Source organism: Halichondria panicea, chromosome 1, assembly GCF_963675165.1.
Source record: "Halichondria panicea chromosome 1, odHalPani1.1, whole genome shotgun sequence".
Lineage (NCBI taxonomy): Eukaryota > Metazoa > Porifera > Demospongiae > Suberitida > Halichondriidae > Halichondria > Halichondria panicea.
The window spans coordinates 2019538-2033068 of record NC_087377.1 but is presented as its reverse complement, the minus strand read 5'-3'; the positions used below and the strand labels follow the sequence as shown (position 1 = coordinate 2033068).

The 13531-nt window shown below is 41.8% G+C and overlaps 3 protein-coding genes across 3 annotated transcripts in view; 1 reads left to right on the top strand and 2 right to left on the bottom strand.

The window, feature by feature from the left end:
* The window catches only part of LOC135332582 (uncharacterized), a 48652-nt gene that overhangs the window by 14716 nt on the left and 20405 nt on the right, over positions 1–13531 (bottom strand). The window lies entirely within an intron of this gene.
* Positions 5219–11303, top strand: LOC135331850 (uncharacterized). Its single transcript, XM_064527119.1, has 12 exons — positions 5219–5529; positions 5765–5960; positions 6527–6653; positions 6843–7274; positions 7757–7840; positions 8054–8101; positions 8558–8639; positions 8706–8740; positions 9422–9498; positions 9756–9851; positions 10287–10458; positions 10601–11303. Exons 4-10 carry the CDS (start codon positions 6975–6977, stop codon positions 9802–9804), a joined length of 675 nt encoding a protein of 224 aa, XP_064383189.1. The 5' UTR covers positions 5219–5529; positions 5765–5960; positions 6527–6653; positions 6843–6974; the 3' UTR covers positions 9805–9851; positions 10287–10458; positions 10601–11303.
* LOC135332379 (uncharacterized) overlaps positions 13358–13531 on the bottom strand; it is a 50694-nt gene continuing 50520 nt past the window's right edge. Inside the window, exon 9 of the mRNA XM_064527716.1 lies at positions 13358–13497. The gene's annotated coding sequence lies outside the window, so the exon portion shown is untranslated. The remainder of the gene's footprint in view (positions 13498–13531) is intronic.

Here is a 13531-nt window from a genome sequence, read left to right as displayed (position 1 = left end):
GACAACAGCACGTTGTAAACAGCTATCACCCATTTTCAACCGTAGCTGCTGCTTGAAGTCCTGAATAGGATTACTGAGGATTGCATAAATGAATCAACCCGAACTCACGTCATCTTTGATTATTTCATCGACTAGTCGTTTCTTGATTAGAGGATATCGACGACACTTCTGGGATCGAGACTGTCTGGATAATACATAATTGATTCTTATACTTTAATTTTTGCGATTTTACTCTCAATCGCAGAAATAGCAGAAATTAATACACGCGAAAATATGTCACCTTAAGGTACATATATGCATATAATATTATGCTATATAACATACTACTCTTTTCTGGAGTTTCACCTGTGACAAAGTGTGTGCCAGGAACATGCACATTAATTTACATCATTTTTAAAATTATTTTTCCCCTGTATACGTCATTGTCAGCTGACACTTTTGCGAATGTGGCGAATGTGGTGCCAACTATTAAAACTTACTCTTTTTTCTTTGATTACAACAGCTTTGGCCGCTATAGCTTCTCAGCTTCTGCAGCTGTTTGGTCACAGGTGAAACTCCAGAAAAGAGTAGTATGTTATATAGAAACAGAGCATAATATTATATTCATATATCATCCCATCCCATGGGTTAGGGTTGCAAAAATATTATGCTCTGTTTCTATATAACATACTACTCTTTTCTGGAGTTTCACCTGTGACAAAGTGTGTGCCAGCACAAAACAGGAACATGCACATTAAACTTACATCATTTTTTAAATCTATACCCTAGCTTATATAATGACTCACGCTAGTGGGGCCAACTTTGATTGTCCCTGCAGCCCAAATGCACTTTTTTGTAAGTAAAGGAACCACACTCAGTCGAGTCAATGCATGTGGACAAAGTATGTGCGTGGTTCCAGCACATCATATAACATGCATTCACACAACTATTTCTCTTTTTTCTTTTATTATAATACTTTTGGCTTCTATAGCCTTCTCAGCTTCTGCTGCTGTTTTTAGGGTAGCAAACCCGAACCCAGGCGATGGGATTATAACTTACATGGATTGTTTCACAGCATTGGAGGGCCACCTTCACAGTGTTAATGGTGCATCCAAGGGGTAAGCCGCCCAAAAACACTTCTTCTCGGTTGCGAGAGTAATTATAATAGTATATTTCTACACCATTGTCTTTTGAAAATGTTCATGGCTTTCCCTACCAAATGGAGGGACCACATAAAATGCTTGTGTTCGTGTTCGTGTTCATGTTCATGCAGATAGTGGTTGATACTTCAGTAATGTATATACATAATTCAATAACTTAGAGTGATTTGGCTTGGTATATCATAGTATACTGTTACTTTTGGATTACCACCTGTGGACAAAGTGTGCATGACTTGTGGTGCCATTATAAACATTCACACAACTATTACTCTTTTCCCTTTAATTATAATACTTTTCGCTTCAATAGCCTTCTCTGCTGCTGCTTTATTCACAAACGCAACAAAGGCAAACCCCTGGGCTGGATGATCACTTCACACACACCCGCTGCTGCAGGACCCAGTTTTGCATCTGCAGCAACTAGCAGATCTAGATGCCATGCATGAATATGGCCGGTGCTGAGGGATGAGCTTGGATAGAGACTAGCCTTGTTGGTGCACATGGATCCCGTTCCAGGGAGGCAATTGCTACAGGTTCCACCTCCCAAGGCACACACACACCTGTGACCTAACGAGAAATTCTATATACACAACCATGCAGTGAAAATGTACCAAGGCAGAGCACAAAGCATATACCGTTCTCATGACGTCCGTGTATAGTCCGTCTAGAGCATATGATTTCTACAAGCCAATATTTGTTGGACTGCAATTATAACATCATTTTTACAACCTTTTTTATTATAACGCTAGAGCATTTTGGCTTGGAAAATCGATTCATACTAATAATAATACGCATTAAATCTGTGGCAAGCCTCATGAAAACATGCAGTCTTTATTGCCATTTCGGCCGCTTTTTTACTAAAAAAAAAATTGCAAAGGCGAACCGGAACCCTCTTCCTTCCTTTCTACCAGAGAGGACAACATTAACAGTGACGACTGCAGGAGCTGTCGGAGGTGTTCCTGGAGCTGTGCCAGTTATCTGTGAGGGAGTGGGGGGTCAGAGAACAGAGAACACCGCATTCATGCCTGTGAATGATGAGCACATATACCCACTCGCATAACTTTGTTATTATTAGACATCTTCAGGGCCTCCGCCACAGAGTCCCTCGACGTATGTGGGGGGAAACCAGAGACAAATACTCTTCTCTCTTTATTGTGCACCCATGAGGTAGACCTCCCAAAACACTTCTTCTCGGTTGCGATTCATGCATGCCTGAGAATGATGAGCACATACCCACTGGCATAACTTTGTGAATAGCCGCAGGAGACCAGAGAGGTTTTCTTATAATAGACATCTTCATGTAGGGCCTCCGTTTGATGCTATTTTGGCCACCGTACTTGTACTGCTTTTTAGCATTGTTGTCCTAAAATTTAAAACACTACCTTAATTATTATTTATCATTAATTTGGAGATCACCAAGGCATATATTGTACAAAACCTCTGGATCCTCATTGTGGCTTCACAACTGCAGGTACCATTGTTTTGTCCTCGCACAGAAATACAATTAACCAACACAAGTACATACAGTCACTACTCTTTTTTTTTATTTCCACGTGTGGACAAAGTGCATGCATGGTGCCAGCACATCACATAACAGGAACATGCACAATAACTTACATTTTTTCCTTTGATTAAAACCAAATTTTTTTTGATATCATAGAGACTAACCTGGTTAGTACAGCTGGTGCTGAAGCAATTTGTACACGGCCTGGGCACACACACAACTCTGACAGGATCCTTTCGTGCATCTGCAGCATGATACCGACATGGTCACGGAACTGGGCACACACACAACTTTGGCAAGATCCTTTTGTGCATCTGCAGCATGATGCCGACATGGTCACGCTAGTCGGACCAGAGCAGTGGAGCTGAGAGTCTCAATTCTTTGTTGTCAGTAGGGAGGCCTCGTAAATAGATTGTTTGGATGCTGCCATAACTATAACAACATGAATATATATATATATATAGAGACTAACCTTGTTGGTGCACCTCGAGCTTGTTCCAGGGATGCAATTGCTGCAAGGTCTGCCATGCATGGACACACACATCTGTGGCATGCTCCTGTGCTACGTCTACAGCATTTAATAGCTATTTATAGATACTGTATAGCGCGAAATGTTCGAGGGGCTTAATTTTCGTGGATTTCGTGGGTTTGAATTCTATACGAAAATTAAGTCCACAAAAATTGTTCTTTAATTAGAATTACCTGCTATAGTGCAAATATTTAAAGGCGTGGCTTCCGGTAAGCAGTCATTCCGCGAACATTGTGCAACGAAATGGTTTTTAGAGGCCAATCCACGAAATATAAGTGCCTCGAAAATTTCGCGCTATACGGTACCATGCGAGCTGAGATGATGCAGTGACATGCACATTAACTTACATTTTTTCCTTTAACTGAAACAAATTTTTTCTTCACTGCCTCATTGGCCGATTCTTAGTGGCGAAGGCGAACCCTGGAGACAGCACAAGCATTTTGAGTGATTTGGCTTGGCATCATAATAACAGTACTGTTACTTCTTGAATTTCAACCTGTGGATGAAGTGTATGCATGTGATGCCAGCACATGATGTGAAGTGTATGCATGTGGTGCCAGCACATCACATAACAGGAACATGCATGCGTGCACATTAACTTCCTTTTTTTCCGTTAATTGCAACGAAAAATTTTTTATTGCCTCTTGAGTGGGTGTGCCCCCCTGGGCACACACACACCCGCTACATATTCCTATTTTGCATATAGTTGCAGTTTTGATGTGAGGCAGTTGAAGATAGTCTAGTCGAGTCCACTCGGTTTTAGTTGCTCTATATATAGTTGAGTCAATGATATAATTATATGCAGCTCATAATTATTAGCCTATAATTATAGTAGTATACACACGATTCCCAAAATTAATGGAGCCTTGGCTGTCAATTCAACCCTACATCATGGCCCTCACGGTTTCCGGGGGGGGGGAGACTGTGGCTATAGGTTCGCTGCTGGGTTAGCTGTGGCTGGGGTGGAGACTGTGGCTGGGTTGGTCGAGAAAGATTGGTGAGCATCTTCGACTGAGAGTGGTCCAGTCTTCTCCTTGTTGCCTTCTGCAGAGGCGTTCGCATATGCTCGGGGGTTAAGTGGTACAGTGTCCTCCCGAGCATTGCCCTTTGCGGTGTGTTTTTCTTAATAGCCATCTCGGGCCCTTTCATTGCATAAAGTGGCAACGGGGAATTGGTGATAGTTGTAGTCCTCCGTTCCTCTTCTCCTCTTGACATTTTTGCCTTTAATAATAATTTTTTTTTGTACAGCTTTGTCAGTGGATATCGATCACCAGTCGTTTTAACATCTATTTAATTTAATAAATACTTACATGGAACAAAGATGTCTTTGCCATGTTGGAATTCTGATCTTGATATCCAGAAATAACACATCAAGTACATTGAAATAATTATTACATGCCATCAGCGTTAGCATTGCCGATATTGTACATTCATAATTAAGCTATTTTAAACTGCTTCCTAGGCAGACATAGTGGCGTGGCAGAATACCTCGACCAGCCATCAGTAACAATGAGCAATAGATTCAGTGAAGAACAAAGATAAATTGGATCAGCAGTTGAGAATGGAAACTTGGATCAGTATATTATTATAGTACCAATTATATAGTGTGAATGTCAGCACCCTCAAGTATCAACCACTATCTGCCACATAGCGGGTGATTGTCTTCTTGTAAAAGGTTCTGTAATATATAATTATATTGCATACAACATGCATGCATTTTGAGTGATTTAGCTTGGCATCATAATAATTATATAGTATTATAGACAACATGCACAGACGAACATTAATATCAGTTACTTTTTTATTTTCTGAATTGCAACATTTTCCCATTAATGGCAACAAAACTTCTTTTTATTGCCTCTTGGGCCGATTTTTGAGCTTTAAAAGTAGCGAAGGCGAAACCTGCGGAGGGCCTGGCTGATATCCCCTTCGGTTGAACCTACATGTAGGCCAGCTATAGGTGCACCTTCTTTGATTGAATCTGTGAGGGAGTATAGAGGAACTAGTGACATGAACTCCACACGATTCCCAAAATTAATGGAGCCTCGGCTGTCAATTCCTTCAGCCCTATATATATATTGACCTGACCACAAAACGCTTGCAACACACATTGCATGGCTAACAAACATCTAACATAATACGGAACACTACATGCATGCATTCTATACATGGCCCTCACTGTTTCTGGGGGGGACACCTGTGTTGGGTGAGTGCATTGTACTGAAGTTCATAGACAAGTTATCTTGTTTGGTGCCCTTACTCGGCATTAAACTATTAATTGTTTTGACACTCTATCTCTCTATAGCTGACCCCTCCCCACAACCCCCTGGCAGACTCGTCTGGTGGACCTCGGATACCAAGTAAGGATCTATAGTTTATTGTGGCATATAAGCTTATACTATAATGCAGTTAGTTCTATATTCCCATCAACTTGTCCTGATAATTATACTATATAACATGCATGCAGTGCTGGGCCCACTAGCTCATGAGTTGTCATATATATACTGGATTTTTATATATACTGGATTTTATTGTTTTCTGGTGCATTTGCAAAAATAATTAAGTCTGCCATCTCCATATATATATCCATCCCAGCTCTCAGCATCTGCCACATCGATTTCCCCCCAAATCTCACCTCCTCAACGTCGTCTAGCTCTGCTGCAACACACCAGGCCCATGGCATCTAAATGCAGCTGCAAGTACACGACTGGATCGTGCAACAGCTGTGTGTGTGTGCCCAGGAAGGTAGAACCGGCAGCAACTGCATCAGAGCTACAGGTGCACAAATAAGGTTAGTCTCTATCCATGTTGTTATACCGTATAGCGGGTAATTTTCGTGGGGTAAATATTCATTATTTTCGTGGGCAGGCTGACCTCTACGAAAGTTTAACGTAGGCATGGCTTACCGGAATGCAGTGCAGGCAACGAGACTAAACGAAATATTTACTCACCGTTTTTGGAGTTGAACGAATTTTTTACCCCACGAAACTTACCCGCTATACGGTAGTTAATTCACTCGGTGTTGTGTGTGTGTGTGTGCAGTGCTTGTCGAGTGCTCGAGTTTTTTAGTACGTCTATCAATCTACATAGTGCAGGTTGATAAGTCATCTCTATAGCCTAGAATGGGGGCTCCGTTAGTTAGTATTTGTGAAGATATATAGGTCGACAAGATGCATTGAAGTTGTGTATAACTGCCAACAACGACACTACTACTCTAACATAGAAATCTATAGAGAGAACTAATCAATTTAGATCTATATGCGCATTCACAATTGTATCCATGCCGATTGTAATTCATGCACAAGCACACTTCTTGTAAATACACTTAAGTCTGTGTCACTGATTCCTCCCTTACAGACTACATCCATTTATTTAGGAGGCCTGCAGAGCTAACTGTCTTCAGATTGATGGATTTCAGATAGAGTTGACACCTTTGATTCCAACCCCACCAGGTGCAGCCTCTTCGTCAGCCACCCCAGAAACCGTGAGGCCATGTATAGAATGCATGTAGTGTTCCGTATTATGTCAAATACTTGATAGCCAATGTGCATTGTGCATATCAGATCAATAGGGTCGAAGGAATTGACAGCCGAGGCTCCGTTAATTTGGCGAATTGTGTGTATAATTATATGCATATTACTACTGTATAACTGGTTCCTCCACCCCCTCACAGACGGCATCCAGAGAAATTTATTTGGGAGGCCTCCCTGCGCGTACCACCAAAGGGGATATCAGGGAACCCTCCGTTGTTTTGGCGGCACCAGCGTGAGTCATTATTAAGGGTGGTGGTTCGACAACTTAACTTATGCTATACTTCTCTCTTGTACAGAGTCTGGTCTTACCAGGAGGGAGAAAAGGAAGGGGGCACACTTCCGCTCATAATCGCTATAAAAGAGCGGGCAGTGCTGGTGCTGAACAATCAGCAACTAAAACAGAGTGGACTCGACTATCTTCAACTGCCTCACCTAACATCAGAAAACTGATATATACACCTCACATCAGCATGGTATGCTGCAGATGTAAAAAAGGACTATGTAGCGGGTGTGTGTGTGCCCAGGGGGGCACACCCTGTACAAATTGTTGCAGCACAAGATGCTCAAACCAGGTTAGTCTCCCTCCATGTTATTATAGTTAATACTCAGTGCTGTGTGTGGTGTACATGCAGTGCTGGACCCACTAGGGTTGTCATAAATCAAAATTATACACTTATTCTCTGGTGCATGGTCTATAGTGGTCTATAAAATTACTCATGGTCTATTATTTTTTCTCGTGTGCATTGGCTTTGTTTCGCAAATGTTTGCCTCCTGAGAATACTGCTCAGAATAAATAATAAAACCATACAAGTGTACAGGATTAAGCTACCACTATACTACTTCATGTGTGCAGACCTATATCATTCTGTATGATTATACTGAGCTGCGTAAGGCTATATAGGGGAAGCCCTGTTTAGTATATAATTATAGCAGCTGTTTTTATGCACTCGCATCGTATACAAGACTGAACCAGTTATCACTAGGTGTTTGTAGTACAATAGTACGGAAGCATGTACTTGATTTAGTTTATGTGATTCCTCCAATTCCCTCACAGGCTAGTTCTTCCACCCAGTGTGCCGCACTACTCCCGAACCCACCAGCCCTAGCTAGGGGCCTGACCCTACGGTTGAAGCGTTGCGTGAGTGTCCCGAACAATTATGCCTTAATGACAACATGTATAGCCAACAACGACACTATGAGTGTCAGTGCTGGTCCATCCATTACACCCCACTCCCTAACTCACCAGCCCCACCTCCAACCGTATAAAACGATTATTTAGCGTGCCATTCGTTACACAGGATGTAGCATTTAACTTGAGTTCATGTCATTGACCCCTGCACTCCCTCCACAGGTTCCCGCTAGTCAGCTAGTGCCCCCTCCACCTAAGAGGAAATGTTCAGTGAGTGACCATGTGCGCGCATACATGTATTATATGCATGGTTATGCTCGAATTCCTGAATTATATATAGTACAAGATTGCCTATTTGTATAAATTCAAGCCGTGCAAACGATTTGTTTTATGTTGTATCGACATGCATGTGTACGTGTTCTATATCTATATCTGTATCAGTGGTGTATCAAGCAATTTCACAATAGGGGGGGGGGGGGCTCGAGTTTTTTAAATGGAAAAAGTACGCCTATCAATAGGTCGACAAGATGCATTGGAGTTGTGTATAACTCCCGCGAACATTGTGCAACGAAATGGCTTTTAGAGGCCAATCCACGAAATATAAGTGCCTCGAAAATTTCGTGCTATACGGTATATGCATGTTACTATTTTGGAGGATGATATTTAATAATGAGCTGAATATACATGTATAACCGGTTCCTCCACCCCCTCACGGACGGCATCCAGAGAAATTTACTTGAGAGGCCTCCCTCCCCGCACCACGAAGGGGGACATAAGAATTGCCCTCCATTGTTTTGGAGGAACCAGCGTGAGTCATTTTTAAGTGCATGGTGGTTCGACAAATTAACATGTGCTTTACTTCTCTGTTGTGCAGTCGGTGGACATCCCATGGGCGAAGGGAAGGGAGGAGTTAGTACCATCCACTCACAATAATTATTGTATAAGTAAACCATTATACTTTCTGTATCGGGTTTGCCTTCATTACATTTTTTAATGAACTCTCAGCAAAATGGCCTTAGAAAAAAAATATATAATTATTGATCAAAGGACAAAGTGTAAGTTTTTAATTTGTTCCTGTTTTTCGAATTTTGTGTGATGTGCTGGCACCATGCATGCATGCACTTTGTCTGCAGGTTGAAATCAAAAAAAAAAGAGTAGTGACTGTATGTACTTGTGTTGGTTAATTGTATTTCTAATTAGAGTCTTTGTGTGTACGTATGTGTGTGAATTGATTTTAGCCAAATCACTCAAATGCTGTCTACATTGTGTTGCATGCACTGTATACTGAGCACAATATAATAGAACCTCTCACAAGAAGGTGCATGATCACCATGATGGCAAGTAGATCCCCTCCAACCAGCTGGTTCAATTGTGAACACCCACTCACTGACATTAGACCACATTTGCCAGTAGCTATACCTTTGACCCAATAGCCAACAACGATCCTAATAACGCAAAAAGAGTGATTCTAACCAATTGCTAAATCTATATAATATTTTATACACATCCATTATTATATCCACGATTGCATGCACAAGCACACTTCTTGTAATACACTTGTGTCATGCACTGTCATCCACTCCTTTACAGACGCCTTCATTCTCTACCCCACCTCCTGAGCAGCCACAAACATCCCTGCAGGTTCATCTGGTCCATCAGCAGAAACCGTGAGGGCCATGTATATATTAATGTGAATGCATGTAGTGTTCCGTATTATGTTAGTTACATTCAAATGTTTGTTAGTCATGCAATGTGTGTTGCAAGTGTTTTGTGGTCAGGTCAATAGGATCGAAGGAATTGACAGCCGAGGCTCCATTAATTTGGGGAATTGTGCATATAATTATACATTAACTATAACAATAATTATGAGCTGAGTATATATCTCAACTTGAGTTATGTAACTGGTTCCTATCACTCCTCACAGATCCCAAAAAATGCATTTGGGCGGCCTTTATCCAGGCATGACTATATAGGAGAGGTTAAGGAGGCCCTCCTAATCCTCCCTTGTTTCGGGGAAAGCGTGAGTCATTATTAAGGGTATAGTAGTAGTTCAGTCGATTAACTTGTGCTATACTTCTCCGTTGCATATACATGTATATATAGATTGTGATTAACCCGGCACAGGCCCTAACGAGCAATTAAAGCCGCGGCTGAGGTTCCTCCACCCCCTCGCAGGCAGTGCCCTTAATTACTTAGGAGGCCTCCCTTTTTTAAAACACTCCGGTATTATACTATGTAACCATAGAGTTTGTTGTGTCTTTCCTCTATACCCTGTACGTACGTAGTCCTAGCTTGCTCTGTCTCTGAACTTTAGTGTCAGTACATACGCACACTGGCACTGTATGCTAGGAGGTACGCACACTGGCACTGCATAAGAGATATAGGTATACCTTCAGAGTTTGCGTTGACTTTGTGTACATGCATGCATGTATATTTTGTATGTATCTACTCGTAGATTTGAAGAACTCCAAGACAAACACAAAGACAGCTGGTTTCACGCCCGAGGAGAGACAGGACTTCACAGAGCTACTGGAGGAGAGTTTCGTGGACACCTTCCGTCACCTGTATCCCGACCTCGCTGGAGCGTACACTTACCAGTTCAACGCCAGAGCCAAGAACACTGGCTGGTGAGTGCTTCTGCATTACTCTAGAAAGAGTGTAATTTCATTGTGTGTGTGAGCAAAGCTGTATAGCTACAGCGGAACCATTTTATAACACAAAACATTTGGGTTTGTCCATTATAATTACCGTATATCTTCTAATTTATAGGACACTTCTAATTACCCCGGACTCTCTTTTGGGCAATTTTCGTTGTTCTAATACAACGGACACTCCAGTGCTTTAATATTACATTTGTTCTAAATATCCGGACAATACTTTGAAAAGTTGAGTTACATTCACAGACGGCAAGTAAGACTTAGAGTGCTGCAGTTAGATAGCTAGTTTTAGATAGCTAGTGCAACTATTCAATCGCACAGTGTTCTATTAAACTTAGCTATCTCGCATGCAGCTGCTTGCTTGTTCTAATTATTCCGGACACTTCACATGCTCTATAAAAATCTGTTCCAATTATACCCGGACAATTTCCAAAATAATTATTTTTTGCTGTCCGATAAATAAGGTATGTAGGAGGTGGGCTTTTTATATCGTAGATGGTTAAGAGTGGCCATTAAGTACATTACTGTTTAATATGATCACATTTCTTTTTCTTCAGGAGACTGGATTATTTCGTGGTGTCTGAGCGGCTCCTCCCTCATGTAACTGATGTGGTGATTCGTAAGGAGGTGTTTGGGAGCGACCGTTGCCCATTGGTGATTGGATTGACAGACCACACCCACAAGAGAATGACGAACCCTGAATTGATTGGCTATCACTAGCTGCATTTAGCCATTATACAACTATCTAACATAGAATGCAAACAAATAACAGTTAATGTGAGCACTTTTACTTTATGTTCTGGTGATGACTACGTTTTTCATCTTTCTCCCTCTATTTTCTATCTGGTTGCCATGGTGTTGCAAGATGTCCACTCGTGAGTCGTGAAGGGATAATATAATTAGGCTAGGTCAAATATAATCAATTACCCATAATTAATTAGCTTCTGGTGAATAATCAGCTAGGAGACTTAGAAAGGGCGGCTAATTTATGAGACACAGACCATCAGATTCACTGCCCACTTTATACAAACCACTTCCGGTGACCCAAAGTAGTGCTTAGGTTATTCACAGGGCTCCGGAGCTGGTGGTTGGGTGTCGGGAAACTGGCATCTGCCATCAGAGCGCTACTTGATCCGGAGTTCTGTAACTCACAGTATGCACTGCTAGGTGTAGTGTACTTTATGCTGCCCTCGAAAGCAGTACTTATGCTACCTTAAAAAGTAGTACTTATGCTGCCCTCAAAAGCAGTACTTATGCTACCTTAAAAAGTAGTACTTATGCTACCTTAAAAAGTAGTACTTATGCTACCCTAAAAAGTAGTACTTTACCCCCTAAGCAGTTTCTGGCCAGACCGCTTTTTTTTTTTAAACGTTAGCACTGACTGAATTGGCTCAGTAGATTATATAATTATAGGATCTGCTCTGCTTGTCATTATAGTATAGTGACTCAGAGAACTGATCTTTCGCTAATGACAAGTGCAAGTGGCACACGCAACACAAAAACGTATATACACAGCGGATCAAAGAGTGTTTACTACTAGAGAGCATGTGGTATACATACAGGTGGTAGGATATAACTGGTGGTAGAATATAGCTAGAATTGGTCCATTTCTTCTTCAAAGTTCTGCATGTCTTGAATTGATATAATTATCTCCACAAAAATCATCCTCTGCTTTCACTTCAGTCTTTACAGTTGGCAGTCTTGTCTCTTGTTTACCACCAGTGTGCCCACGCTGCATTCGGCTCTCCCGGAAATACTGAGAGGGGTGCTCCAAACTGAAAGGGGCAGCTTCAATCTGAAATTATGACAAACCAGTATTATAAACAAATAAAAACAGCAGAAGGATTTATTAACTCACAGCATGAGTGATCTCATAGTATTTCTGACAGGCGAGTTGGTAGTGGTCATCCTTCAGATAGGCGGTGATGTTAGTGACTCCTTTATGTGAAACTCCATGAGTGGTGAGCATCTGTCGAATGTGACTATCATCCCAGTGACGAAAAGGACACCCTATAATTATATACAGACAAGTATGAGAGAGTACAAGAGTATTGTAGGTGAGCTCACCGTGATGGTCTCCTTGGCCTGGATTGTTGGAGAGAATGATTTTGAGGCAACTGTAGGGAGTGTAGTTGGCCCTCTTGCCCTCTTTACCATAGCTGTGTCTCACATTGTATGCATACTGCTTCTCAAACTGTGGGAAATCAACACCAAATCAAATGTACAACATGTGCCTATAATAGTGTACACCTTCTCTGGTTCCATTTTCTTGACAAACTCTGCTCTCCAGAAGGCCATAGCTTGGTCCAGTGTGAGTCCAATGCTCTTGAGGAACAGTCCGTACTGTAGACGACCGAAGTGCCTCAGATGGTGTTCTTTGCGCAGGGTCTCATACAGGGAGGAAAGGACTGCTTCGAGACCTACACAAATTATATAGGGAATCTATATATAACCACACGTACACACAAATCTACGCTGTACAACAAAAATGCAAGCCATGGTTAATTATTTAACTAATCTGAAGCACATGCACAAAGACTCACGGAGTCAATCTGGGCCAGTGAGATGCTTCCCTGCAGATTCTCTCCCACACTGGAGAAGTCCTCACCAAGGTAGCGATGTTTGATGGTCTTGAGCATGGGGGCAATCCTCTTATCATCATCCACCACTGGTAGGTGGTTGCGGGTCTTCTGCAGGGGAAGAAGAAATGAAGTAGATGATGGGTACAGAGAGGGGTGTGTTTTACTTACCACTAGTTCCTCAGAAAGCTTCTGTCTGAACTTGTTGCACACCAAATGAGCAATCATTTCCTCATTGTTGACGGGTATGTACACAGCGGCCTGAGGGGACGGTAGGTTACACACAGACACACAGTGCTTGCAGAATGGAAACTTATACACTCTTGATGACCACTTGTCTGCTCTGAACCAAGTCCAGGGCGTCAGCAAATGGTACAATGTAGAAGCTGTCAGGACTATCTCGATAGAAATTCAGTTCTTCATCCTTCAGCTGGCCAAAGAATTTGAGCATTTATTTATATTTG